General features: G+C 38.1%; 1 protein-coding gene across 1 annotated transcript in view; it reads left to right on the top strand.

Annotated features, from left to right (window-relative positions):
• The window catches only part of wls (Wnt ligand secretion mediator), a 28,094-nt gene extending 2,951 nt beyond the window's left edge, over nucleotides 1-25,143 (top strand). The window contains exons 2-12 of the mRNA XM_079819124.1: nucleotides 407-682; nucleotides 12,765-12,889; nucleotides 13,877-14,038; nucleotides 14,349-14,485; nucleotides 19,061-19,229; nucleotides 19,356-19,453; nucleotides 19,565-19,628; nucleotides 19,929-20,072; nucleotides 20,384-20,467; nucleotides 20,577-20,730; nucleotides 24,152-25,143. Of these exons, the coding sequence (XP_079675250.1) occupies nucleotides 407-682; nucleotides 12,765-12,889; nucleotides 13,877-14,038; nucleotides 14,349-14,485; nucleotides 19,061-19,229; nucleotides 19,356-19,453; nucleotides 19,565-19,628; nucleotides 19,929-20,072; nucleotides 20,384-20,467; nucleotides 20,577-20,730; nucleotides 24,152-24,261 (1,523 nt within the window). The 3' untranslated portion in view covers nucleotides 24,262-25,143. The remainder of the gene's footprint in view (nucleotides 1-406; nucleotides 683-12,764; nucleotides 12,890-13,876; nucleotides 14,039-14,348; nucleotides 14,486-19,060; nucleotides 19,230-19,355; nucleotides 19,454-19,564; nucleotides 19,629-19,928; nucleotides 20,073-20,383; nucleotides 20,468-20,576; nucleotides 20,731-24,151) is intronic.
• The last annotated feature ends 1,483 nt before the right edge of the window (nucleotides 25,144-26,626 follow it).

Raw genomic sequence — 26,626 nt, 5'->3', positions numbered from 1 at the left:
GTCACATTAGCAATTAAAGAAAAAAACATTTAAGCAAAACATGGTCAGGAAAAAGGGTCTTAATTTTGGTCCCAAATTTTTTAAATTTTACTGGTTTTCCACTGTATGAAGATTTTTTTGGGGTATATGTCAGAGTTTACTTTATTTTGCTCTCCTTACTTGCATAAATTAACTATAGTGTCCCATTAGTAAAGATTATATCTGGTGTCTGAATCATTTTTGGTTTGACTGTAAATGTTCCATGTGACTCATAAAGGTTCTTCTATTTTCCATTCCTTTGAAATGCCAATAAGACAGATTTTCTCCTGCTTGTATAGTTATGCGCAAATGTGTACAAAATACACCAAGTTATTAGTTGTTACTTCTTGTTAGGCAAACTAAAATTTGTTAAAATCTGTTTCCGCAGCTCCAAGCCCTACCACCGCCGTCCACTACCTGGCCACCAAGTGTGTGGACACCGTGAAGACCCACCATAAGGGCTCCAAATGGTTCATGCCATGGGGCCCTGACCAGTGCAGCAAGATCAGAGACTTTGATGAAGCCACGGCCAAGAGAATCGAGGCCAATAACATTGTGTTTGCGGTCCACATTCCTCTGCCCAACAGAGAGATGAGTGCCTGGTTCCAGTTCATGTTGGTTATCCTCCAGCTTGACATCGCCTTCAAAATGCAAAACCCGATTGGTAAGTAATGAAAATGTGTAATTGTATGCGTTTTCGTGTGTTTGAGGTTATTTTTTGCTCATCTACCCCCCAAAAACATGATATCACCATATGGTTTTTAAGCTATTCTATTTTATCGCTATTTTGCTGAAAGTGTAGGAGGGGACGCATGAACACCCAGAGGAATTTCCCATTCTATTCACCCAAAAGTAGATTGGATTTCTCACATGCTGTGAGAGGACTAACAATGATGGATGGTCTGTTTTCTCACTGTTGTAGTTGGAGCCTGAGGGACCTCAATAAGGATTTAGTCAGCATGCAGGTAGGGAGGGGGAGGAGGGAGGAGGGGGGGGTCCAATTGTCTGCTCTAGGCTTTGACACAGACAATTGGAGGATAATAAAAGGAATGTAGTCCTGCCATCTGGTTTCATGAATTAAGATACAAATACAAAATCAACCTTTGCATTAATGTAGACATAGCCTTAATCTTCAGAGGTACATTTGAAATCGGCATTTTCGTTTCAAAAGCTCTCCATCCCCACTAGCATTTTCAAGTGTTTTCCAAAAGTTTCTGGTCCACACTGAAATGTCGGAAAATGCTTAAATTTTACTGTGCATGAATAAAACGTGATAAAAGCTCACTGAGATGTTACTGAAAGAACAACGTTCTCGCGCTATTCTTCTGGCACAATAATTTTAGTCGCAAAAAATCTCACCACTGTGTGAACATAATGTGTTCAGGTCGCACTCAATCGCCACTCCATTTAAGGAAAACCCCATCGTCAACATGTTTTGCCACAGGACAGCAATTGTGAGTATATTTTCTGTCATCTTTGCAGGAATGTAATTTTATCTTTAGCAAAACTGAATGTAGATCACATGACTAAACTTGCGTCATCGTTTTCAAATAACTTCCAGTCCACACTACAACGGGAAAACAGCATTTTCAAATTGATCCACAGTGTCTTCAAAAAGCTCTGTTTTACACCATGTGTTTATCTTGCTTTTTGTCACTTGCTTTTTTATAATGCTTTTTGTCACTGTTTACACTTTTTTTTGTGTGTGTGTATATATATATATATATATATATATATATATATATATATATATATATATATATATATATAATAAAAAATCTCAGTTTTTGAAGGACAAAAATACGTGATATTATGGATTGAAGGCCAAAAAGTAGAGAGAAAGATGCGTTTTCAAATGTATCTGGATTAGCGTAGACTAAACGTCTATTAATATTGAGCTTTATTAGAATTTAGACGGTTAGAGGGTCGCGATTCAATGATTTCAATATTAGGAAGGCTCAGCCCCCATGAGGGTATGATTTTAAAAAATAATAGTTTAATATGTTATTTGTATACTAGGGTATGCATGAACAATACAGTAGATTCTACACTACCTATCAAATCAATCCCTGAATATTGATTTAATTTTTAATCATTTTAAATACCAAGCTGATATTCATTAAAGGTCCCATGGCATGGCATTTTTCTATTATTTTATAATGTTTCCTGAGGTGTACTTATATTGTTAGTATGATTTTTACATAAAAAAATGTCATTAATTTTAGAAATAAAAGGCATTTTTTTTCTATACTGATGTTTGCCCTGTGGCTGAATGCCCTGTTTCAAGGGACGTGTCTGCTGTGAGACTTCAGTGAAAACGCCCACTGTTGTGATTAGCTGACATCTTTGCATTTGAAATGAGTGTTAGATTATGTTGCGGAGGGGGCGTGGTTTAGCGAGGCACTGCATGCATGAGAGAGAGAGAGAGACTGACAGGGCACTCGTGTTGGAGGAAGTTTTATTGTAACAGACTTCATTGTAATATATCTTATTTGTTTTTGTGTAAATTTGACATTTCTGTGCGTTTAAATAGGTTTTAGGTCTGTATTATCTGTGTAAATAAGTAGAGACTTTTATTTTGACGGGTGTTGCAGTCAACGGAGCGATATGAAAAAAGAAGAAGCGCTCGTGAGAGCTCACGGTTCATCATTCAGTGGGTTTAAGCAGATTTAAAGTTTACAGTTTGTTTAGCACCCCCCGAAAAGACTATAGGGGTGTATGTGCTTGTTTACTGTCATTTGTAATGAGTATGTTTGTGTATTTCGCTGTATTGTTTGTTATTGATAATGCTATGGAGAGAGAGTTTGTGTACGAGGTGTTTATGTGCACTTCTTTGTTTTTTGTTCAGCTCTTACGGTGATTTTTGGAAATAAACGGTTTCAATAAACTCCTGAAACATCAGTAAAGTCTAGCCATCATTCGGACGGGGTCCGCTACATTTATTGTACTGAGTATTGTACTGAGAGCACTGTGCTGTTAGCGAGAGCTTATTTGTATCTGAGAGTTCTGAATAAACAGTCCCAGTCACATTGACTCTGTCTTCCACCTTTATAACACATGTAATGTACCATTACAGCCGTCGAGATGAACGAATCGTCAAAGTGTGAATTATAGCATTATTTTATGATCTATTCCTATCACATGAAAGGCTGCAGTAATGAGCACTGAGTACAGACAGTCTGTTGATCGCGTGAATGCAGTGATCTCGTCATTGCAACGCGTTTTCTCTCACAAAATGCTTTCACCACAACTAACAGCAAACACAACGTCGACATGAATACAGTAAGAGCTTTGTGTAGCATAACAGTGTCATTCATTATAATGGCAGTTTGGGCAAGTGTGCAGATACACTCGCGACGTGTGATGCATTACACTTAGGGCATCAAGACAGCGATCATTAAACGATCTAGAAAGAAAGTCTGTGAACACTTGAATGATTAGCTACACATCAGATATCACTGATCACAGATCAGGCATTAATGAACACTGTTTGTCGCGGTGCTGTCGAATCCATATCGTAAAGTCTGTTTGTAAAGCCTGTGCTGACATAAACTGAATCCATTTTCTCCGAATGCTCTGGGCGGGCAAAGTGGAGGAAGGGGGAGGTAACCTTTCCTGGTATGACGTCATAACAGGAAAATTCCAGAGCAGCTCGTCTGAGCTCTCATTTTCTCAAAGGCAGAGAAAGACAGCCAGAACTCGGTTTACAACCATCAAAATTTCTAGCCAATTGGGGACCATATACAGGCTAGGGGAACTCATATTAATGTTAAAAAACCTCATAAAATGAAAATTTCATGCCATGGGACCTTAAAGAATATAGACAAACCTTGTATTACTGTAATTATCTAGATTGCCAATATGAGGGTAACAGGGCTCTCAAGTTTTGAACTGAGTTCAGAGTGAGATTTTGGCGACGGTGGGGACGAGGTTCTGATCTGAATTTTTTTGATAAATAAATAAAAAATATATTTTATTTAATTCAACATTTCTGTGTGTGTGTGTGTGTGTGTGTGTGCATAGTATTAATTCTTGCATTTCTCTATTTAAAAGATGTCAGGAAAGAGGCAAATTAATAATCCATAATTTTTTTTTTTTTTTTTTTTTTTTTTTTTTTCAGAATTTACATATAATTTATTCTGAAGCAATAGTCTTAAATAGTCTCAATCAGCTTTGGGCATTTTCCCCATATTCTTACTAAGTATAGGCTATGCTTCAGCTTTCATTTTATATTCTTAAGTTTGATCTATAAATTAAATTAGAATAAGACACTATAGGGCTGTTGCCAATCAAATTAAATAATTTACACTGAAACATTTTATGAGATTGTTTTAAATATTTTCGAATATACAAATAAGAAATGTTGGAAAGAAAACATTAAACTAAACCACCAGTAGGTGGCAGAATGTTAACGTTGTTGTCGCGGGAATATCTAAATCTTACCCGGATACAGCAATGCTATTTTCTGATTGGCTGTTCGGTAGCTATATTTATTTGATTGGCTGGTGCGTGGCAGGGCCTTCTGAACTCTTTGTGGAACTCACTTGATTCCTCTAATAGCAGCGCAACTTGGTGGACATTATCCTGGACATTTCTCTGCATGAGAAATATAAGGTGTGAGCGTGTGAACGGGTTGAAATGCGTGTGTCTCACGCCCAATGCGTGAGATATGAGAGCCCTGGGGTAAAATATTTTTAAAATATTCTTCAACACGTAATGTTAATACGTTAAACACTTTTTTTTTTAAACTCTACATTTGTGCAGTAAAATTAACTTTATAGATCTAGATTTCTCATTTTCATTCATGGAGATAACATGGAAAATGTGCCATGATTTAGTGGAGGATTTCTGTCACTTGGTGGAAAACAAAAACACTTTTAAAGGGGTGGTAAAACACGTTCTTTTGAAGGCTTGACTGTGTTTGTGGTGTGCACTGTAACATGTGTTCATGCTTCGTTAAAAAAAAAATTGCCTTATTTTTCATATATTTGACCTTTATTCTACACTGCTCTGTCCCTCCTTGTAAAACGGTCTGATGCTTTCCGGGTTGTATGAAGCCAGTCCCTCAAAAATACGCGATGGGCTCAGACTGGTTAGCTGGCCCAGTGTGTTGTTATTCGCTAACCGCCTAGTGCACGTTTGTCGGAAACATCACGCCCCTTACCTTTACCGGAGGCTGTGCTTTGGTCAGTATTAGAAACAACGGCGTCAATAAAACCATATGAGCCCGAATCAGACCCAGAACATTTGAGTGAAGATGATCGAGCAGAACCTGTTCAGTCCTCAAGAGTAAAGACTGTGGATCTATAATGATCGCTACTGAATGGCACTGTTACTTTTGTATTTTTAGAACGATTATAGCCAAATATCTGTCGCAAGAACTAACCCAAAACGAACACTAAGCACTGGCTTTAACTAGTAAGTTAGCCAAATCACACACAGAACCATGTTTAGCATGCCTGTAGATAAACAATACATAAAAGCTCTAATCAAAGAATAATTTACACTAATGCCAGGTTCGCTGTTGAGATTTTAACGTTAGTGTTTGTAACGTTAGGTGTTCGTCGGATAACGTTAAGTATGAATGAGCATTTAACAGACTGGTTTGCAGAACAGCGCTGTCATCTGTTTACTTCCTTGCTACAACCTATTACAGGAAAACACATCGATGAAATATAAATCAGACTTACAGGTTGTGGCCCGTAAACAGCCTCTGTTTGTAAATCCAGTTTTCAGGACAAGCCGTTGTGCATATCCTGTATTGAACTTTCGAAGTTTGTGGAAGTTGTCCTCCGTGAAATGTGCAGCGCGCGCGTCGTGCATCCACACACCGGCAGTGTTTTTTTCACGCAGCTGACGTTGTGCAAATCCGGCATTGAAATCGCGAAGACGGTGGATGTTTTCCTCCGTGAGATGTGCTGCAGGGAGCCCCGCGCGCGCCTGTTCCCCGTCTCAAACACACGTGCATATAACATGCTGTATGTTAAACGCTCTGCAACGCACCCCTGTCCCTATGAAGGCTGAACAAAGCAAGTACCCCAGACCTGCAATCCGGATGAAAATAACAGCGTTTCCTTGGCATCGCGGCGGCAACAACACTCCAGCCTAACTATACCACAACAGCGCCGCGATACAAAATGGCCTCACCCCCCCTTATTTAATATTCTCGGAGGAGGGGTTTATGTAAATATTGAGCCTGTTGATGTCACCAACCCTGGAGGAATGTGTGTAGTCGCCTACTGGCCGTTTGCTGTAGTTCTTAGAAACTGATTTCTTTAAAAGCAAATATCTCCCTTTGCTTTAAACTTTGAACGTTGTAACTTTGCAGATGTTGTTTATGCTCAAGCAGCAACATTACACGCTAGCTAAAGTTAGAATAGTGAAATCGTGGTTTACCACCCCTTTAACACAAGAAAATGACATGAAATTACCGCTATAACCAGTAGATGGCAGCAGAGGAGCGCTCATTAGTTTATTTGCACTCCTACTCCCTTTCATAGTTCTTTTCACATTTTGCTTTTGGATTTATTATAAAATCAATATTATGACAAATTTAAGCAATTTTATTGTACTGAAGTATAAAGTATAGCAAGAGTGGGAATCACAAGTCATAAAGTCTTATGCCATTTAGATGAAAGGAATTTTTTTTTAAAAATGCAGCGTTTTGAGGAACACGCTGAATAACGCAGACTAAAATACGGGGATGAGTCGAAGCCTGCCGCTGTGTTCATATGAGGGCTGAGGTGATCACTTATTAGTGTACATATAACGGAATTCATTGTTAGTGGGGTTAGGTGGAAATTTAGGGGCCCTAAAATGGGCCTGGTGTTGCCCCTGGACTGTTACATTCCATCACAATTTCCTATTTAAATCAGGTTCTTCTTGACAGTTTCTCATTTATTTTTCAAGTTACCATGTCTTTGTTTGAACCTGACTGGTTCCAGCCGTGTAGACATGCATAGTACTGTTGCCATTTAAAATCATCTGGTTGTGGGAGGGTGTCGATCTGGAGCGGCTCCAAATCTGCCCTTTCAAAGACAGGATTAAGCGGATAACACTGGCCACTAATGAAGAGCCATTGTCGAGCTAGAGCAGTCTGGGAAAGTGAGCGGAACATCGGCTCCTTCTAGCAGCAGGAGCACCTTTTGGCTATTCATGTCTTGAGAAATGTAAGAGGGGTCTTTTTGGTTTCTTAGCACATTAACTGCTAGTGTGGAAGCCACCATGCTCCAGCGGTTATATACTCCACCCTGAAGCACATGCTTGTGCATAAACCAGCAAAAAACTGTTTTTTTTCCCTGTTTGTTTGGCACAGCGTTCTCACTATAAATATCTTTAACGCAGATCATTGCATTATGCGTTCAGCACTTGAAGAAACCTTTTGTTGTTCAGGGTTTCGTAGCAGCATCTGGAATGTGCTCTCCTAGAAGATCCTCCTCAGCCAGATGTTATGTGTTTACCATGAGTCTTGTGTGATCTTCTGCCAGAGCAGTTTCTCTCTCTGTGTCCTGTTCTCTGAGCAAGACCTCACAGACTGTCAACAGTCTCTTCTAATAAGGTCCTAGCAGGGATTCATTTGGCACTCAGCATTCACCAATCACAGGCGGAATGTTTGGAAAGTCAATTAATTCTGGAAAAGTAACATATTGTTCAGAGAAAGCCAAAGAGAGGGGCATGTTACCGCTGCTTCAGATGACACATGGGTAAAGACACCAATGCAAAGCAACTGTGTACACTATCTATGGCCATCCACTGTGGAGACTGCACTGCTGCATGACATTCAATTTAATTCACATTTATTTCTATAGTGCTTTTCACAATACATATAGTTTCAAAGCAGCTTTACAGAAAAATGCATGTTTCTACAGTTCAATTTAGAGTAATCTGTTATGAGATGTGAGTGTCAAAGTAATATATCCAAATGTACAGTACTAAGATAATATAAAATGCTGTTAGCTAATGTCATGTAGTAATTGCATGAATGCGATCATTGTTTCTGCCTAAATGAATACAAGTTGTGATCATAAATGATTACAATATATAGAAAATTTGGCAGTTGTGTATGTTGATTCAGATTTGGCATCATCTGAAGTCCTCGCAGAGGGTTCTTTTCACAGGACAGAATGCATTTGCACATTTTGTTTGTTTTTAAACATTTTTTATAATTATTATAGTAATATACATTTATATTTGGATTTGTTTAGATAAAATGCAATGCATGTCCACCCCCCCCCCCCCCCCCCCCCGCCGAGGATATGATTTTATTTTACAACCTTTCCTTTTACCAAAACAGAAAAAAATGCACCTTTTTATAAAAATCTATAACGGCGTAATTCTGTTCACAAGACATGTACAGAATCCCTTGATAAGTCCTGTATTTCTACTTTCAGTCTATTCTGATGAATCACATGACCATTACCTGGATCAGCAGCCAGGGGAATTTCTAGAGTTTGGTCATCACTGTAGCATAGGCCCCCCAAAATTTTAGTTTTTTTTTTAACTGCCAAATTAAGAGATAAGCAAGGATTCTTTTAGCAGTTAAAGGGTTAGTTCACCCAAAAATGAAAATTCTGTCATTAATTACTCACCCTCATGTCGTTGGACACCCGTCAGACCTCCGTTCATATTCGGAACACAAATGAAGATATTTTAGTTGAAAGCTGATGGCTGAGAAAGGCTTCACACAGGCCTCCATTGGCATTCAGTACATTGACACTTCCAAGATCCATGAAAGGCACTTAAAACGTTGTTACAAAGTCTATCTCACCACAGTGGCTCTACAATAATCATACAATGCGACGACAATAGTTTTTGTGCGCAAAAAAAAATCAAAATAACACCTTTATCCAACTTGTTCTCGACTTCCGTGTGCGCCTCCACGACGCATGCGCGAGAATATGACGCAGATCCGGCGTTCGGACATATGACCCAGAAGCGATTTGTTTACGAGCAGAGGAAGACGTGCGTGTCTAAGCTGTTGGATTCTACATTGATCGTGCTTTAGGTCTCGGCGTAGTGCTCAAAATGGGGCTTAAGTGTGTATTTCATCGATTCCCGAACACCGGCGCTACGTCATATTCTCGCGCATGCGTCGTGGAGGCGCACACGGAAGACAAGAACAAGTTGGATAAAGGTGTTATTTTGATTTTTTTTTGCGCACAAAAACTATTGTCGTCGCATTGTATGATTAATGTAGAGCCACTGTGGTGAGATAGACTTTGTAACGACGTTTTAAGTGCCTTTCATGGATCTTGGAAGTGTCAATGTACTGAATGCCAATGGAGGCCTGTGTGAAGCCTTTCTCAGCCATCAGCTTTCAACTAAAATATCTTCATTTGTGTTCCGAATATGAACGGAGGTCTTACGGGTGTCCAACGACATGAGGGTGAGTAATTAATGACAGAATTTTCATTTTTGGGTGAACTAACCCTTTAAGAAGCTAACAATCAAACGTGTGCCCAAGTAAACTAGATCTGGCAAACGGGATGTCCTCATTCAACTAAATAATACAAATTCAAATGGGTACTACTCAATCACAACAATAAGCGTTAGCCTGGTACTTACCTCTCCTCTACAACGTTGTATTATAAATAATAGTCTGACTGAGTGCAAGTCGAAAAGTGAAGGAATAGGAGGAGCACAATGAGTGGGCGCGGCAGAGGTGTATGATTGTTTTAAATCATTCAAATTATGTAAATGGCAATGCTCAATGAATAGGAAAGCCTGTTTCTATCTATTTTAACCTAACTCATAAGACAATGATTTATCAGAGAATTTTACAGGTGCATGGCAAAACTTTATAGACGGTCCTGTCACTAGCCCCTCTGCTTCATTTTCCTTGAAATGCCGTTGGTTCTCACTTTCTCATATCTCTGGCCCCAAAAAAGGGTCTAGCGACGCCCCTGTCACCAGCCCCTCTGCTTCATTTTCCATGGAGTGCCGTTGGTTCTCGCTTTCTCATCTCTCTGGCCCAAGCAGCAACAGTTTGGCCGGTCTCCAGCAATAACACAGCTGTTGAAATGGCTTAGTCGCCGGGGTGATGTGCACTGCGCCCGGGCGGAATGTTTGTGTGCGCTAAGCTGACATTCAAAGCTCTTTGGCACAGCCGCTCGTAGGTGGGGGCCACTGCAGACACGCTGGAGGAGAGAGGACCGGGCTAATAATGTCTGCCGCTTTCTGCCTTTCTTTACCTCCTGCCCCTCCCCCCATAAAGCTCAGCCCTCCATGTCCAGGAATTCTCTTTAGTGCTCTCCAGCTTGTTTCATAACACAACAAGGATCTCTTTAGAGAGGTGAAGTGGAACACACAGGGCTGTGCAAAGCGATCTAAACCACGGGCCCCTTTCCCAGCTACCTCCTGCTTTCCCAAAGCTCAGAAGAATCATACCACATGACTCTCTAATACTTTGACAATCCCCCTTGCATACTTGCTTGAGTTTGGAACATTTATGGAAATGCCAGTCTGTGAGGTTATGATTGACTTGAATAGGGTGTCCATAGACTAAACGGTTCCCAGGTTACCTTGAGCTACTTTTAGCCACACAACGATGACGAGACTTTATGAGAATGGTATGAGCTGTCATGAGCCTGTCATTTCACATGTCTGCATTTGGCCTTGTGCATAAATGTCCGCTGTTGTTCTTCAGTCAGCAGGCACTCATTTCATTTTTCCAGATGTGAAAATCTGGAAGAGAAGTTATCTTGAAAAAATTTATTCTATCATTTACTCACCGTCATGTTGCAAACCTGTGACTTTTTTTTTTTTTTTTTCTCGGAACATCAAACGTGAATTTGAGCAATATCCTGATGTTGTTAAAATCTGAAATTACAAAAAAAAAAAAAAAAAAAGTAAAAACGGTTCATACGACTCCTGCACTGCATTTTTAAGATAATGATTGTGTGAGCAACTGACTGAATTTAACATTCACTTAGAATTATGAAATATGATCATTTCAATTCATCGATCTGATCTAGTTCACAAAATTGGCCTAAATGATTAATTCACAAATTAGGGGTTGGATTCACGGAAATATTCTTAAAATTCAACTTCTTTCTTAAGTTCTTCATAAGAGTGTAAAAAGTTCTCAAATATCCTCTTAAGACTATCTTATGATTATTATTATTATTATTATTATTATAATTTTTTTTTAAATCGCAAATGGCTTGACAGGCGTTTAGCTAAGTTGGAGGTTATCCTAACTTTATAAACTTATTTACAATGATTTTTAAGAATATTCTTTTCAGTTATTCAAATAAGTTTCACTTTTAGAACAATCTTTTAAAAAAAAATGATTCTTAATTTTATTCTTAAGTTTGATAATAAGAAGAAATTAAAGCTGCAAGCAGCGATGAAAGGCCCCTCGCACCCGGGGCCACGGAAACAGTGAATAGGGAGCGACATGCATTTAAGCGGGTAAATATAGGAGAAATACAGCAAAGTCATTTTGATGCGAAACATCAGACTTTGTCAGGCCGCCACAGACACACCCTTCAGGGAAAACTCAAGATCTTCTCAATTTAACATCACCAAGGCCTTAGGATTAGACTGACCAAATATGATGTTGTTCTGTTTAAATCTCAATGAGGAGTTAATCACAATGTAAAACAAGGCATTTCCTGTTGCCCACAGGCGGCGCTATGACTAACTGAATATTGGCATGTAGATGTGTTCAGGCCAGGACTCTAATAAAACGTGAAGTTCGGGGCAGATCGGAAATTGTATGCCCGAGTTACAACAACTTCCTGTTTTATGGCGAAACGTCGAACTTTGTGAGGCTTCAGGGAAAACTCAAGATCTTCGCAATTTAATTTAAAGGCTAAGGCCTTTAGATTAGTTTGTGCAAATATGATGTTGATCTGATTAAATCTCTAGGAGGAGTTTGTTCAAATACAATGTCTGGAAATGGCAAAAACTGCAAAAAATTTGCAGAGAAAATTAAAAATATCTCGCTTCCTGTTGGATTTTCAGATTTTGCACCCAAGGTCTTTTTTTTAGGTATTGTGCTTTTACATGTGTCTACCGAATTTCATACTCGTACATAACGTAGCTCGAACGGTGCTTAATTTAAATGTTGTAGGTGGCGCTATCAAGCCATTTTGCCACGTCTAATTCTGAAACCCATAGCAGACGTATATATTCATCACTTTTGACGCGTGTGCATCACTTTTGACGCGTGTGCAAAGTTTAAGGAGTTTTCGAGCATGTTTAGGCCCTCAAAAATGCGATTCATTTGGGAGAAGAATAATAATAGGCTGAGCAATTCCAATAGGGTCCTCACACCATCGGTGCTCGGGCCCTAAATAGCAATTATTAAGAATTTTATACTTGACTCTTTGTGAATCCGGCACCGGTTCAGTTGTAGCGGTTTACAGGGGAAGATTATCAGGCAATTAAATTAAATTACTTACATTTTGTTGTTTTTTTCCAGTCAGTTGCTATTGTATGTGTTCAGGGGACTTGGATTAACTTGGCAAACGAGTCAAATGGACCATTTTTGTATTTAAATACTGTATTGTACTTTTGGAGCTTGAGACTCCCAGTCCTCATTTACTTTCACAATTTGAAAGAGTGGCCAGGATATTCCTTTAAAAAAATCACTTTTTGTGTTGCACAGAAGAAAAGTCATAGGGGTTATTGTTTAATTATATTAATTGATTTCTCTAAAATGCAGCAACTATTACTGGTTAAAGTGCAGAATCATTCTGAAATGTCAAACTGAAGTAAGTGTGTTCGATGTTGGCTTGTAGATGATGGAGCTTTGGTCACCATGGACGTTGGTCTGGCCTATAGGGACAGCACCCTGGGTGAGTGGACTGAGATGGCCCATTCCATAGAACATCGCAAACTGAGCTGCAATTTCACTGCAACCAAGGTAAACGCACTAGTCATTTCTGACCCATACCAGATTCAAACACACCCCTTACTGGAAAGTGTTACAATCGTTGCACCGATTTTAAAGACCCCCTGTGGTGAAGAATGTTTTTTATAAGTCTATGTGGTGTTTTTAATGTGCTTTCAGACTAATCATGTGCAAATTCATAGGTCAACAACACCAATGCTGAGTATTTTCTCCTTAAAATTCCAGTGAACCAAAGAGTCTCAAAAACGCAATTTGAAATCGACAGTGATTACAAGGTAGTTTGTGACTTCAGAAACAATCACGTTAACCCAGGGGGGCTTTAGCATATCATCATTACTATGCTGTTAAGCAGGGGAGTCTCGAGAAGCCATACCAGTATATTTTTCTGTTGAAATGAAAAATTGTGTAAATTTTGAAATATAGCAGTAAATTATGTGTATGATGTTGTTATGAAATAGATGCCTTTCTCTACTGAAGTTCTATAATGTTCAAAGCGTTTCTAAGGATGCAGATTTTTTTTTTATTGATTTAAAATGGTTTTGTGTAACATCAGCAACACATCATTATTAGCTGTTCGATAACGTAGTCAAGCAAAAGGCTAATCGTTATTAATTACAGTTATGTGTCTGTAAAGAGCGAGACCTTTGCAGAGTTTACTACAGTAACTTAAGTAAAAGTTGACCGAGTGGGTCTCTGAGCTGGTGTGAGTGAGTGGAGGCGGGGCTAATTTGCATAGTCATGGGAACACATATACTACATGAAGCAAGGGTGTAGAGACTTTTTGAAAACATTCAAGCTATTTTAAGGCATGAAGATTTTTTTTTTTCTCAGGAAAACTTTTAAATATGTAATTTTGGTGATCAAAGATGAGTTTTAAGGGATAAAAGTAAAGACTACAGACTTTAATTGTCAAATATTGTAAAAAAAAAAAAAGTGTATATAGTTTGTATGTTTAGTTCCCTTCAGTCTCTGTAAGCTATTTTTTTTTTTTTTTTTCAGACTACTGAGAATGAAGGCCGTTACTATGATTGTGACCTGTTGCCCTTTATGGAGGTTGGCAGCGTGGCCCATAAGTACTATCTCCTCAACATCCGGCTACCTGTCAACGAACGCAAAAAAGTCAACATCGGCATTGGAGAAATCAAAGACATCCGTCTTGTGGTGAGTTTTCAGACTATGACTTTGATGGATACGTTCTGTAGGCGGTTTTGTTTGAGCATTGTTTGCATGGGAGGATTTTGGCCCAGTCTCGGCTTGTTTTAATTGGCACACACTTCTGGACAGGGCAATGGTTATACAAATGTTAGTGGACTGAAGACATCTGGATTGCATCACCTCTTAATCTTCACCTCTTTTGTTTGGCTTGCTCCTCTTATTTGACTCTCAGCAAACAACCATACCCATCAATTAAGTCTCTTTAATGTGTTTCTCATGATGTCACTATAATCTCCCTCTCAATGTAACTTTCCAGAGCATTCATCAAAACGGTGGCTTCACCAAGGTTTGGTTTGCCATGAAGACGTTCCTCACTCCCAGCATCCTCATTATCATGATCTGGTACTGGAAGAGAATCACCCAGATGACCAGGCCACCGGTCCTGCTGGAAAAGTAAAGCTATGTTTCTGTCACTTCCTTAGATTTAGATTACATTAAACTTCTAGGTCAAAAGTGAACATAGGACTAGAATGTTTCTTGTTTTAGTTTACTGGTCAAGGGAGTGAGGAAATATAAGAGAACTTAGATCCTCACACTGGTGTGACCATAAGAAACATTTTTCTGGCTGGGGTGGTTACCAGGGTTATGAGTTGTTTTAACAGTGTTGCTGTGTGGTTTCTAGGTGTCTGCTTACTGGCCTGAGTCAAATGGGTCCTCCCTTAAGTCTCTGTGATATTATGTGGCTGTATACACACAACGTTTTATCTTACCACTAAGAGTTCTCCTAAATAGCAGTAAAAGTTCTTAGGTAAGAGTTTCATCTTAAAACCTATTCACAAAGCTACAGAGACCAACTTTTACTAAGGAATAGAGAGAAGTCTTAGGTTGAACTTATTGCTCTGGATGATGTCAACACACTTATTAACTATGCCCACAGTGATCGTCTGATAGGGGAAGGTTCTCTGTCAGTGATTTAATTATAGAAATATTGTAAAATGTGGTATCATGTTGCCATATTCAAATAAAGATTTTAAAATGTAGGCTGTGTTGTAAACTTCCATCCATTTAGCCCAAAAACCGGATGCTAATGGCTTGGTCAAAAGGAATTCTGCGTGTAAGCCTTTTCAGCATTTTGGTGAAGTTCTCTTAATTTATTGATATCTCATTTTAAATCTGACTCCATTAATAATTTTATCTGACTCCAATTCTAAGTGACTCCATAAAGTGTGTTACGTTTAGAGTTTATCAGCTGATTTTAAGATTAGTTGCGATTTAATTTAGATCGTTGATTTTCTTTGTATCTTCCTAGTTTTCATATTCGTTCATCGAGAGACACAAAATCGCACCGAACAGACGCGTCCGGTTCGCGCGTTCACGAGCACAAAATGATTACTTCTGAGATTAGTCAGAGGATGCAGAGTGGATATGTTACCTTTAAGTGGTTGCACATGCTCACTCAACAAAAAGCGTAATTTTTTGTCATATCCACGGACTACAACTTGCTAATCCAGCGATAGTCAGAAATCGGAATATCGCGCACGCTGTGCCCCATGCTTCAGTCGTGCCGTCATCGGTGTGATCTATCATAACCCTAGATTTTGCAGTAATTAAGGAGTCTACATCGATCCATACTAGAAAAATGATTTCAGAATAATTCAAGATAAGTCAAGATTAACATTTATTTTGGCCAGACAGGAAAAGTAAATAAGTAAACAAGAATCCATGGTACACAACTAATCAGCGTAAAAACATAAATCACAATTGCAAAGCAATATGAAAATAATTTAAGAGTCATCATGTCTGGCACAATACATGCAGTTCCAGTGAGTGGGTCAGTGAGTGTCTCAAAAGACACTGACCCAGCACAACATGGGGGTTCTGACTACAGAATGTTCCCCCTGAGAGTTCGGTTACCCTCCCTTAAATACTCCAACTAGAACAAAAGGGTTATAAATATTTGCAACACAACCACCTGGTTTTGGGGGAGTGGATCAGATATCTTTGAAGAGACTCCTAAAAAGGAGAACTGAATTCTCATTAGTTTTCAATCTTTCTAATACTACTAGTGACTGCAGTGAAACTGAGACCATTTTACCATTCACACAGAGACCTTTAAAAAGACATCAAACATGAAAGGGATAAAACAATAGATTTACAAGATACATCATCACTGGTATATCTGGATTTGGTGACTTGAAAACAGGGCAAGGAGAGGGCAAAATGGGGAGGGGGTGAAATGTTTGTCAGGGTGGTGTCACACAGTTTCTGTGAGATCTTCTCTGAAGATTAGTGACGTTTATTGTTCAATTGCTGGGGTGTGTATCTCAGCTTTTGTCTTAGTACCAAAACCGATCCTTACAGTGCCACTAATTGTCAGCAGCTCTGCATCTCGAGAGATTTGAAGAATCCAAGCGACAAACGATGTTAATAAACCAAGTTAGGGAGGATCGTGTTCAAATGGTCTATCTAATCAGAGAGAGAAGGCATACAGTATACACAGCCGACTCGCCTAGTTACCTCGACAGCTTTCTGTATCCCTCCACCACCCCGACGACTCACTCTCGGCTGGTTCCTATTCTCAGCTGGGGATACGGGGGAGTACTCTGGATTTAGGCTAAATTCCAAGCTTGGAGCCCTCAATACCCTCGGCGGCATGCCAAATATGCTTATTTTACTCGTGTTCTTTATTCAATCATTTGTAAGTGTGAACTCGTGAAAAAAAACTGCTACAGGTAATTGGACATTATTTTATCTGTTATTTTTATTTATCTGTTAATTTATTAAAGATTTATTTAGGGTTTTTTGCTGTTTTATTATGATAGGACAGTGAGTAGACAGGAGGCAAAGTGGGAGAGAGAAAGGGGGTAAGTGATAAGTCCACGAGTCGGAACTCTAACTCGGGTCACCCGAACTGCCCAACAAGCCTATCAGTGCAGACGATGGGACGTTTATTTTCAACTTGACCTCAATGTTTTATTCTCCATCATTCAATGCATAATGCCTGTACATAAACCCTTTATGTTATGTCATCGCAGATTAAAATCTATAAATCAAAATATTTGTCGCATTTATAAGGGGAGAAGGCTCAGCACCCAAGACTCTATCGCCTATTGCCTGCCTCAATGGTGTACAGTGTATTTTAGGAGTACTAAAATTAGGACTGACACGCCCATTATTTTTAAGAATTTCTCCTAAATCGGCAAGTTAGAAGCTACTTATAGCCTTAAGATGTTTTGTGAATATGGTTCCTGGTCTCTAAAAATAGGTCTATATTTCTTTGTTAATTCCGATGAAAATCATAAATCCGAAGCACTTCATTTATTTACCTCTATGCATATGGCATACATACTTTTATTTAAAGCAACTTAATTGCATTTAAAGGGATAGTTCACCCTAGAATGGTGGAAGCTAGATATTTTACTTGATAAACCCATCGATTTTCTTCAGAAGGCCTTTATCAACCTCCTGGTGCCGTGTGGATTTCTTTTATAATGGATGAATGCACTTTTTTGGACTGCCAAAATGCTTGGAAGAGCCAGGAAAGCCAGGAAATATTTTTTAATATAACTCAGTTTGTGTTTGCCAGAAAAAAGAATGGCATTTACACCTAGGATGACTTAGAAATGACTTAGTATAGGTAAATCATGGGGTAATTTTTGGATGAACTATCCCTTTAACATTTATCAATTCATGCATTCCATGACCTTGGTTCAACTGTTTGAGCTGTAGGAATGCATTTATTTAGCACTTTTTTTTTTCAATACAAAATGCATTGCTCTGTGAACAGTGTTTGATATGACACTATTTTAGTCAGGTGCCCAAGATCCGAAAATGTATATTTCCTGAAGAAATCTTTTTCATCATTTCACTTAATCTTTCTTCTTTACAAATTAAACACCACATGCACCATTTATCAATTTCTCCCTCACTCTGGTTTGGCACTGGCAGTCCCAGAAGACTGAAAGCTCTCAGCAGTCATACTTGTGCGACTCGTAGGCAGGATAATAATTTTTTCATGTTTTAAAAGCTTTGCCGAGCTGACTGGCATACTTTTCCACTAGAGCATCAAGATGGAGCTACAATCCTTTTTTACATCTCAAAGAGAGAAGCCCAAGACTGTGTGACATGAGCTCCCTGCTGACTTTCTTATTATTGGAATGATGCCAAAATGCTGCTTCATGCTAGTGGAGCCGACAGAGGCGCTGCGTGTGTGCGAGTTACACACGTCTCCAGGGAACAACTTATTTTAGTTGACGTCATGGATGTGTGCTGTCTTGCATTCTTGCAATTCACAGCTAGTTTTTCGTGCCCTTGATGTTTAAGAGGAATCTAAACGTCTATTTTTTTCCATGTAATTCTTTTAGTTTTTGAAATAATTCTAATCGGCTGATTTGCTGCTCAAGAAACGTTTCCTATTATTATCAACTTTAATGCGTCTTTTTTATCAATTTAATGCGTCCTTGCTGAATAAGTGTTAATTTCTTTCTTTCAAAACCCCCCAAACTCTTGAATGGTAGTGTACCTTGAAAACTGTATTTAAATTCTATGAACGTTTATACATATGTTTTGAACTAAAGTTGTAAAGAAAAATGTATCCCTTTCTTTATTGTGGGATCGTCTGTCCTTTAATATCAAGTTTTACTTTTTGATTGCTGCCGATGTGAACAAAGCAGCTTTTCAGCTAACCAAACGCACCTTTGTACCCTCACCAGAGTTGAACTCATGGGAAATTCCCAGCATTCCAACACAATATGGTCTCTTTCTGCCCCGATTGGGCAGGCTGGAATGTGATTCATGTGTTTGAAGTCACATTCCACACCCCATCTATGTCTCACCAAATGGTCTTCTAGCTTGTCCCAGCATGCCTGCTTTCAAACACTAGAGAACAAAGAGCAAGACCTTTTTTGGTGTTTTGGTTCTTCTTGGTTCTACTCTTTTGATATCTTCTCAGATATACGTTGGTAATAAAATGATCTTTGCCAGTATATTGATAATGATCCTATCCCTGTACACTTTGCTCTCTTTCAGGGTTATCTTCGCTCTGGGAATCTCCATGACCTTCATCAACATCCCAGTGGAATGGTTCTCGGTGGGTTTTGACTGGACCTGGATGCTGCTGTTTGGTGACATCCGTCAGGGCATCTTCTACGCCATGCTGCTTTCCTTCTGGATCATCTTCTGTGGAGAACATCTCATGGTAAGAGCCATTTTTTCCTTGTTGTCCAAACACTAGAAAACGGAGGGAGTGTTTGAGCTACTGAGTTATTGACCTGATTACCATACGTTTATTACTATAATAAATTATTTTGTTGTTTTCTTCTAGGACCAGACTGAGAGAAACCGTTTTTCTGTGTACTGGAAGCAGGTTGGACCCATTGTTTTTGGCTCATTCTGCCTCTTCATCTTTGATATGTGTGAGAGGTGAGCCAGCGTTGAACTTACCGCATTCTTACTCTCCTCAGCTCCCATCTAACTTGAGTTCTTTAGTGCTTAGTGCTGCTGGGTAAACTATTTTTTTTCTTTCCTTTGTAGAGGAGTACAGCTGAAGAATCCTTTCTACAGTATCTGGGCCTCAGATGTTGGGACAGAGCTGGCTGTATCCTTCTGAAAGTGTGGGCTGTTGGTACAGATGTTTCTTAATCGAATAGAAACTCTTCATGATGGTAGCTGACTGTCAAATCCCAGCGGTGTTCAGTCTTGTATTATGGTCATGCATCTTCTACTGCCTTGCGTACCACATATGTTCCGTCTTAATATATAGTAAAGGCCTCTAGACTACATGATGATCCACAGGAAGATGTCTTAACGCCATGCATACTACTACACTATATCACCTAAGTACAGACATCAGCATAATAGTATTGTAAAGTTATGACTTTAACCTGGGTTGGTGCAGATGGCCTTCATCATTGTAGCAGGAATCTGTGCATGTCTCTACTTCCTGTTCCTGTGCTTCATGGTGTTCCAAGTGTTCAGAAACGTCAGTGGGAAAAGGACGTCCTTACCTGCTATGACAAAGGCTCGTCGACTGCACTATGAGGTAATGTGTAACCTAGATAGTATTAGCATTTATATGACTAGTGAGCCTTCTGGTTGAAGACCCAAAAGAAATTTGTGTTAAAACAAATTTGGTAATGAGCTAAAAAGGTAGTTTGCGGAATAAAATAATATAATTTTTTTCAAAAATGAAAAACAAATTTAGTTTCGCTTAATTTAATGTCAGTTAAGAACAATAGTTTTATAGTTTATACTTTTTATTTCTTTTTTTTTTTTAAGTTCCATGTGTTCTTTACAATTTAGCATTTTTATAGCTTGAGTTTATTTTAAATTATTTTTGTTGTTTCATCTTAGGGCCTCATCTTCCGCTTCAAATTCCTGATGTTGGTCACGCTGGCATGTGCTGCCATGACTGTAATCTTCTTCATCATAAGCCAGGTATAGATTCGTTATCCACTAAATCTGTTTCTAAATATTTCATTGTAGATTGTAGGTGGATTGATTCATTCAGATGATGGTCATGGTTATGTATGTGTTATGTTAACAGGTGAACGAGGGTCACTGGCACTGGGGCGGGTACACGGTTCAGGTGAACAGCGCCTTCTTCACTGGGATCTACGGCATGTGGAACCTCTATGTGTTTGCCCTTATGTTCCTCTATGCACCATCTCACAAACGCTACGGGGACGAGCAGTCAAGCGGTAAGACTCCTGAATAGCAAAATGCTAAATTTGTATGACACCTGCATTCGCAGAAACCGATTTCACTAAGTGCAACATGTTCCTGGATCGTGTCCTGTATTCTCACAACTTGAATACTCCGTGTCTACTTTATGTCTCTGGCAAAACTTCTGCACCGAAAAGCTGCATATCGACAATAGGTTATTAGAAATTACAGCCTTTACCAACTGCAATCAAAGAAACTCTAGCTACATGCACCTCACAGTCATTATGGAATGGACGAATGGACACTTAATCAGTAATTGTAAAGTTTGATCACAATCCTTCAGTTTGTTTGTTTGTTGCTAATTTTACTAAAATAATTATTGATTTGTACCAAACGTGCCTAATCTAGCATCAGCTAGTTATTTTAGTGTAAAGTTTTAAATATGGATATTTTTCTCACTCAAACGCATCGTTTCACTTTAAGAATGCCTTTTATTAACCCCCCGGAGCCATGTGGATATCTTTTATGATGGACAGATGCACTTTTATGGGGTTCAAAATCAAATCCTCAATTCACTGCCATTTATAAAGCCTGGAAGAGCCAGGACATTATTTAATATATCTCTGATTGTATTTGTCTGAAAGAAGAAAGTCATTTACAAACCCTCAAGCTATCCTAGGTGTATATCACTGGGTGATATCCCTTTAAATATACCTGATTAATAAGGACATTGAGGTGATAAGAAATTTTTTTTTTACTTACAATTACTCTGTTGTTTACCACAACTGATGGGCGTTTACCATAACTTAATGTTCCCCATTCTAAGAGATAGGACATGCCTGAAATGGCTGTCCGAGAGGCGTTTCAAAGGTGGCCACCAAGTGAAATGACTTGTCTTAAACGGATTTTGACATGGAATATGTTAACATTAGAATTATTTGGTTTTCAGACAAACTAACACTACACTGCGACGCACCCAAAACCACTCCGTTTTGCCCCATGAATCTTTTTTTTGTGCTGTATTTTAATAAATGGGTTATCTGAATCAATTTTATTATTTAAAAAGATGTCTCTTGATAGAGTCAGAAAGTGTCATTTCATATCTGCAGCACAAAGAAATCAGTACCTTCAGCACTGCGGAGGCATTGACTTAGCACCATGTTATGCAGTCTCCTGGTATTTGGTTTGTTTTAAGACAAGCTCATCTTGATGCCAGGAAAAGGTGGGGCTTATGTTTTTTTTCTCCTTTGGGGAAATGGGCCTCTTTGGCGGCAGTGGGTGTCTCTAATCTAGGCCAGGCTTCCTACTTGGACTGGTGTAATGAAAACCATCAATATCTTGATGTCATGCTTGAAACTTTCTTCATGGTTTTCTGTTCCCAAATGGCGTATGTTGTTATTAGATTAGTCATTAAGGAGATTTGAAATTCAAAAATTACTTCAATATTTTGTGCCTTTTTTTTATGGGTAAAAAATTAGTTTTTTTAGGTGCTTGAGCCAGTGGTAAAAAAGGCATCACCCTCAGCTCTCAGGCTCCATTTCGCTAACATTTTGCAGACAACATGAAGGCGAAATATATTATATTGTTTATGACATGTCAATGGTCATATCCTTCCTAAATTCTCCTATTATAATTTGAGTAAATGTAAGAACTGAAAATCTGTTTATAATGTAGACCAAATTTTACTAGTCAATGTTATTTCTCATTAATATTCATAATTAGTTACTGTTTTGTATCTGTGTTATTATTATTATTATTATTATTATTTATAATCATTTATAATCGTTGTATGCTTTATTACATGTATGTGAGAGAGCATGGGAGAGTTAACTTTGGACTATGGGGTTCCATGTGTGCACATGGTGAAACAGCATGTATCTTTAATGTGTGTGTGTAAGTTTCAATGCATAATATGTGTACATTCAGTTAATGGAAACCAGATGTTTTGGGGGTGCATAAAAGCATAAGCTTTTGTCCGGGAGGGCAGAGAGATAACGCAGCTTCACTGTCGTCCATCAAAAATTCTAACATCTATCCAGAACTGTCTCTCTCTCCTATGGGCTGACAATAACCAAAATTATTTAAAATAAAGAGATCTCTTGACAAAACAACTGGTGTCTGGTCCCGTGAATTAAACTACGGGGGAAAGAGGCAAATTCCAAGTCTACAATAATGACTTGACTGGTAAGATGTTTGGCATGTAGAATATGCTGCTGAAAATTAAGCTTTGCCACTACAGGAATTAATTTTACATTTTAAAATGTATGCAAAGAAATTGTATTACATTTTTTAAATAATAATGTTGCTCCACTTTGTAAAGAAACACTATACACTTTGACTGAACACGTAATACGTATGTGAAATGAAGTCATCGTTTTCACAAATTCCTGTTTTTGTAGTTTACACTGAGACAGTGTCGTTATCATTTTCAAAAACTTGCTCCTTAAAATCCATTTTTCAAAAGTTTGCGTTTTCAGGCCTCCAAAAATCCATTGCTGTATAAATGAACGACCAAAATGCATACGCTTTTAGTTGAAAACTGTGTGGTGAAAACGGCCCCTCAATGTTGACGCTCTGGCTTTTGCATCACTCTTAACGCTACACACAACGATAACATCAAAAACGTTGATGGAAACACTGCATATTGAAGCCGAAGACAGCAAGACAACAGCACGTAGCATCACAATATATAGCAGTCTCATCAGTCACTGAATTTTTCTTGTGCGACAAAGGAGTTCTGCACTGTGAATTGACTGGCCGCTTATTTGGAGAGCGAGAGGATCCAGCTCCATTTTTCGTTTTGAAAGCCTTGTCACATACGTGGGTTCGCCTACATCCGTACCAAAGCAGGCCATGCAGATTTGATCTCTAATGTTGTTTTCTCTTCTCTGTCTTCAACATATTGGAGGCATTAGGTCGCTATAGACTGGTTTATAGTGTTGTAGTAATCAAGTCCGGCCTTTTTTGAAAGTCTTGTCTTGGTCTCGACAGAATTTCGAGGCCCCCAGACTAAGAGGTCTCCGAATTTTATTTCAAGACCACAGCTGTGAGAATGTCACTAAATTGCCAGTGCATTGTTTGAGTTACTTGTTAACATCATTACTGTGATTGGATATAAAACTTCCTGCTTCAAATGCAATCAATAACATTTCTAATTTTACTTTTTTGTTACTGTTGTGGGTCAGAAATGAATGGGTGATTTGTCAAAAATTTCACCAAAATTAATGCAAATTGCGCAAAAATTCTAGATATGATTGCAAAAAAAGCACTTGTGTATGATCTTGTTTTTTGCTGCAACAATTTTGGGGTATAATCTTGTTTATTATGCTGGATTCTTCATATAGAGAAAATATTATCGCCTTTACTTAAATCAGTTTCCTGCCATTCCTATCCTGTCATAATGCTCTGTTAACATAAGTGTTGATCAGTCTCTGATACGGTTTCCTCTTTTTCTAGCTGATCAAGGTGGAAACAGTGGAGAGGACATTCAGCTGACCACCACCATCACACATGTGGACGGGCCTACAGAGATCTACAAAATGACGGGCAAAGAAGCTCAAGAGTAACTGTCACCTTTACCCAGAGTCCAACAAGAGCCAGTAGAGTCTCAAAAATTCAAAGAATACACTTTTGGGTGTCCTGTGTGGTCCCCCTCATTTCACTCAAATATTAAGCCCCCTTTTCACAGTTTGACTTTCCGTTCCACTGAGGTTCAGTCTAAGAACAGCTGCTTGTGCCGAGCTGTAGAAAAATGGAGTTGCACACCATCTTGTGGTGCTGTGAGAAATTATCAAGTGTATCCCGCACTGTGGATAGGCAAAGACGCTGGTGTTTGTAAGGACCAATATAAAGTACTTCTAAAACCAAGGAGGAAAGGGAAACACGGACATTGTTTCCTATTGATATTTTTTGTAGCTGAGATCATCGTTTTCTCCTTTCGTTTTGTGATTTACAAAACAAGGAAGAAAAACTGTAAAAGCATACTGTATAGTTATGTATGTTTTTGTCGGTTGATCCTTCCTCATCTGTCTTCCTTAAACACTCCCCACCACATGTAAACATGAATAACTGAGTTCAAACAAAGGTCTCTCAGAACAAGATGTGGATGTCAAAGGTGACGTGTAGATTGATACTTTTGGTCAGAATGGCAAACGCTATGTTCTATGTTACAATGTAGAGATATATTTTTTATAAAGTGCTTATTTTCATCTGTATGAAAGCATTAGTGGCTGTATTGTATCACTGTGTTGTAAAAAAGTATCTTTGAGGTTTTTTTCGATTGTATCACATGGAAATGTAGGGTTTTGTTTTTTTCATGCTTTTTATGCTAATTTAAATAATAAAAAACATTTTAGATTTGTTTGGTTAATGCGACTTTGTTTATTAAATCACTGGTGAACAGGACTGATGTGCTGCAGTGCAAAAATAAATCTCAGAATTACACTTTTACTGGTTGGGAGACTAAATAGAATCTTATATAAAAAGACAAATGCATAAAACAATTTTGATCACTAATTTGCAACTCACTTAAACGTTTACTCTGCATTTTGGTTTATATGCAGTCGTAATGGAGACAACATTGAACTCCAAGTCAAAACATTGTTTCCTGTGTTTAAGTTTTTATATTCACAGGATATTTCATAAAGAAGTTAATTCAAGTCAAACTTTATTTATAGAGTACAATTTTACACAACCGTAGTTGTGCTTTACAGTGAGAATAAAAATCAAGTTATATATAATTGTATATAAGTTTTTATATATATATATATATATATATATATATATATATATATATATATATATATATATATATATATATATATATATATATATATATATATATATAAACAGATTTTTCAAGTATACATACAAGGAGAGGCCCTGATGTTCAGAGGTGGGCTGTTCCAGCGCAAACTACAGAGAAATATTGATCACCTTTTGATTTACAACAAGGGATAAATAAAATAAATTGATTACAAGATCTTAATGACTTAGAGGCGATGTATGGGTGAATGAGATCACAAATATAGTCCAAAGCCATTTTGTGCAGTGCCTTTGTTAAATGAGACTTAAAAAACTAAAGGAAAATTAGAAATCAATATTGTCTTGGCAACTAACTGAAATAAGATTTAGTATTAAAATTACTAATAACACTGAAATAGAAATAAATGTATTTGAAAATATATTTTTTAAAAACTAATAAAAAAGACAAAAGTGCATACAATTGCTAAAAATTCTAATTAAAACTGAAAATACAAAAACAAAAGCTAATTCGAAACTATAAAAATTGTAAGAATTCTTAGAATTTAGGATGAAATAACAAACCCTGCCAACACTATTTCATTGCTTAGTATGCTGTGGTCCACTTCCCGCCGCTCATCTCTGCAACACAGCCGCCTTTCAGTTTATTTCAGCCTCAACAATCTCCTGCTGTGTTCTTTGACCAGGTGCAGTCTAGTGCTCCTCTGGTGTAATAATAGAGACGGTCTAACATATCTACCATATACAGTATACACTAGTGCAAGAGATTTTTTCTTTCTTTCCAGGAATTCTGCAGGAAAATCATATATTTTGTAATTAATTAATACAAAACTGAAAAAAGTTGACATTAAGGATTTATTATGAAAGCTGTTCTACACGCTCACAGGAATTCACCTGTTTCAATGAAACCAACCTCACCTATTTTCACACTAAATGCCACTCAAAGTAAATGAACACCGTCAGATAGCCTACAAAATATGTCAAATATTTAGAATATCACACATGCATTAAATGCAGTGGCTGTTTCATCTGTGGTGTTTCCAGCTGCAAATGAAACCTTTATGGCTTTATTTGTGCAACCAAGTTGTCATAATGGTTGAGACAGAAAATAATAATATAATGATGATAGGCCTACTGAATAGGTAAAATGTGGAAAGAGGACCTTCAGAA

The sequence above is a fragment of the Gobio gobio genome (genome assembly GCF_949357685.1).
Source record: "Gobio gobio genome assembly, chromosome: 6".
NCBI lineage: Eukaryota > Metazoa > Chordata > Actinopteri > Cypriniformes > Gobionidae > Gobio > Gobio gobio.
The sequence above is the reverse complement of the archived record's forward strand: the minus strand, read 5'-3'. Positions and strand labels throughout refer to the sequence as shown.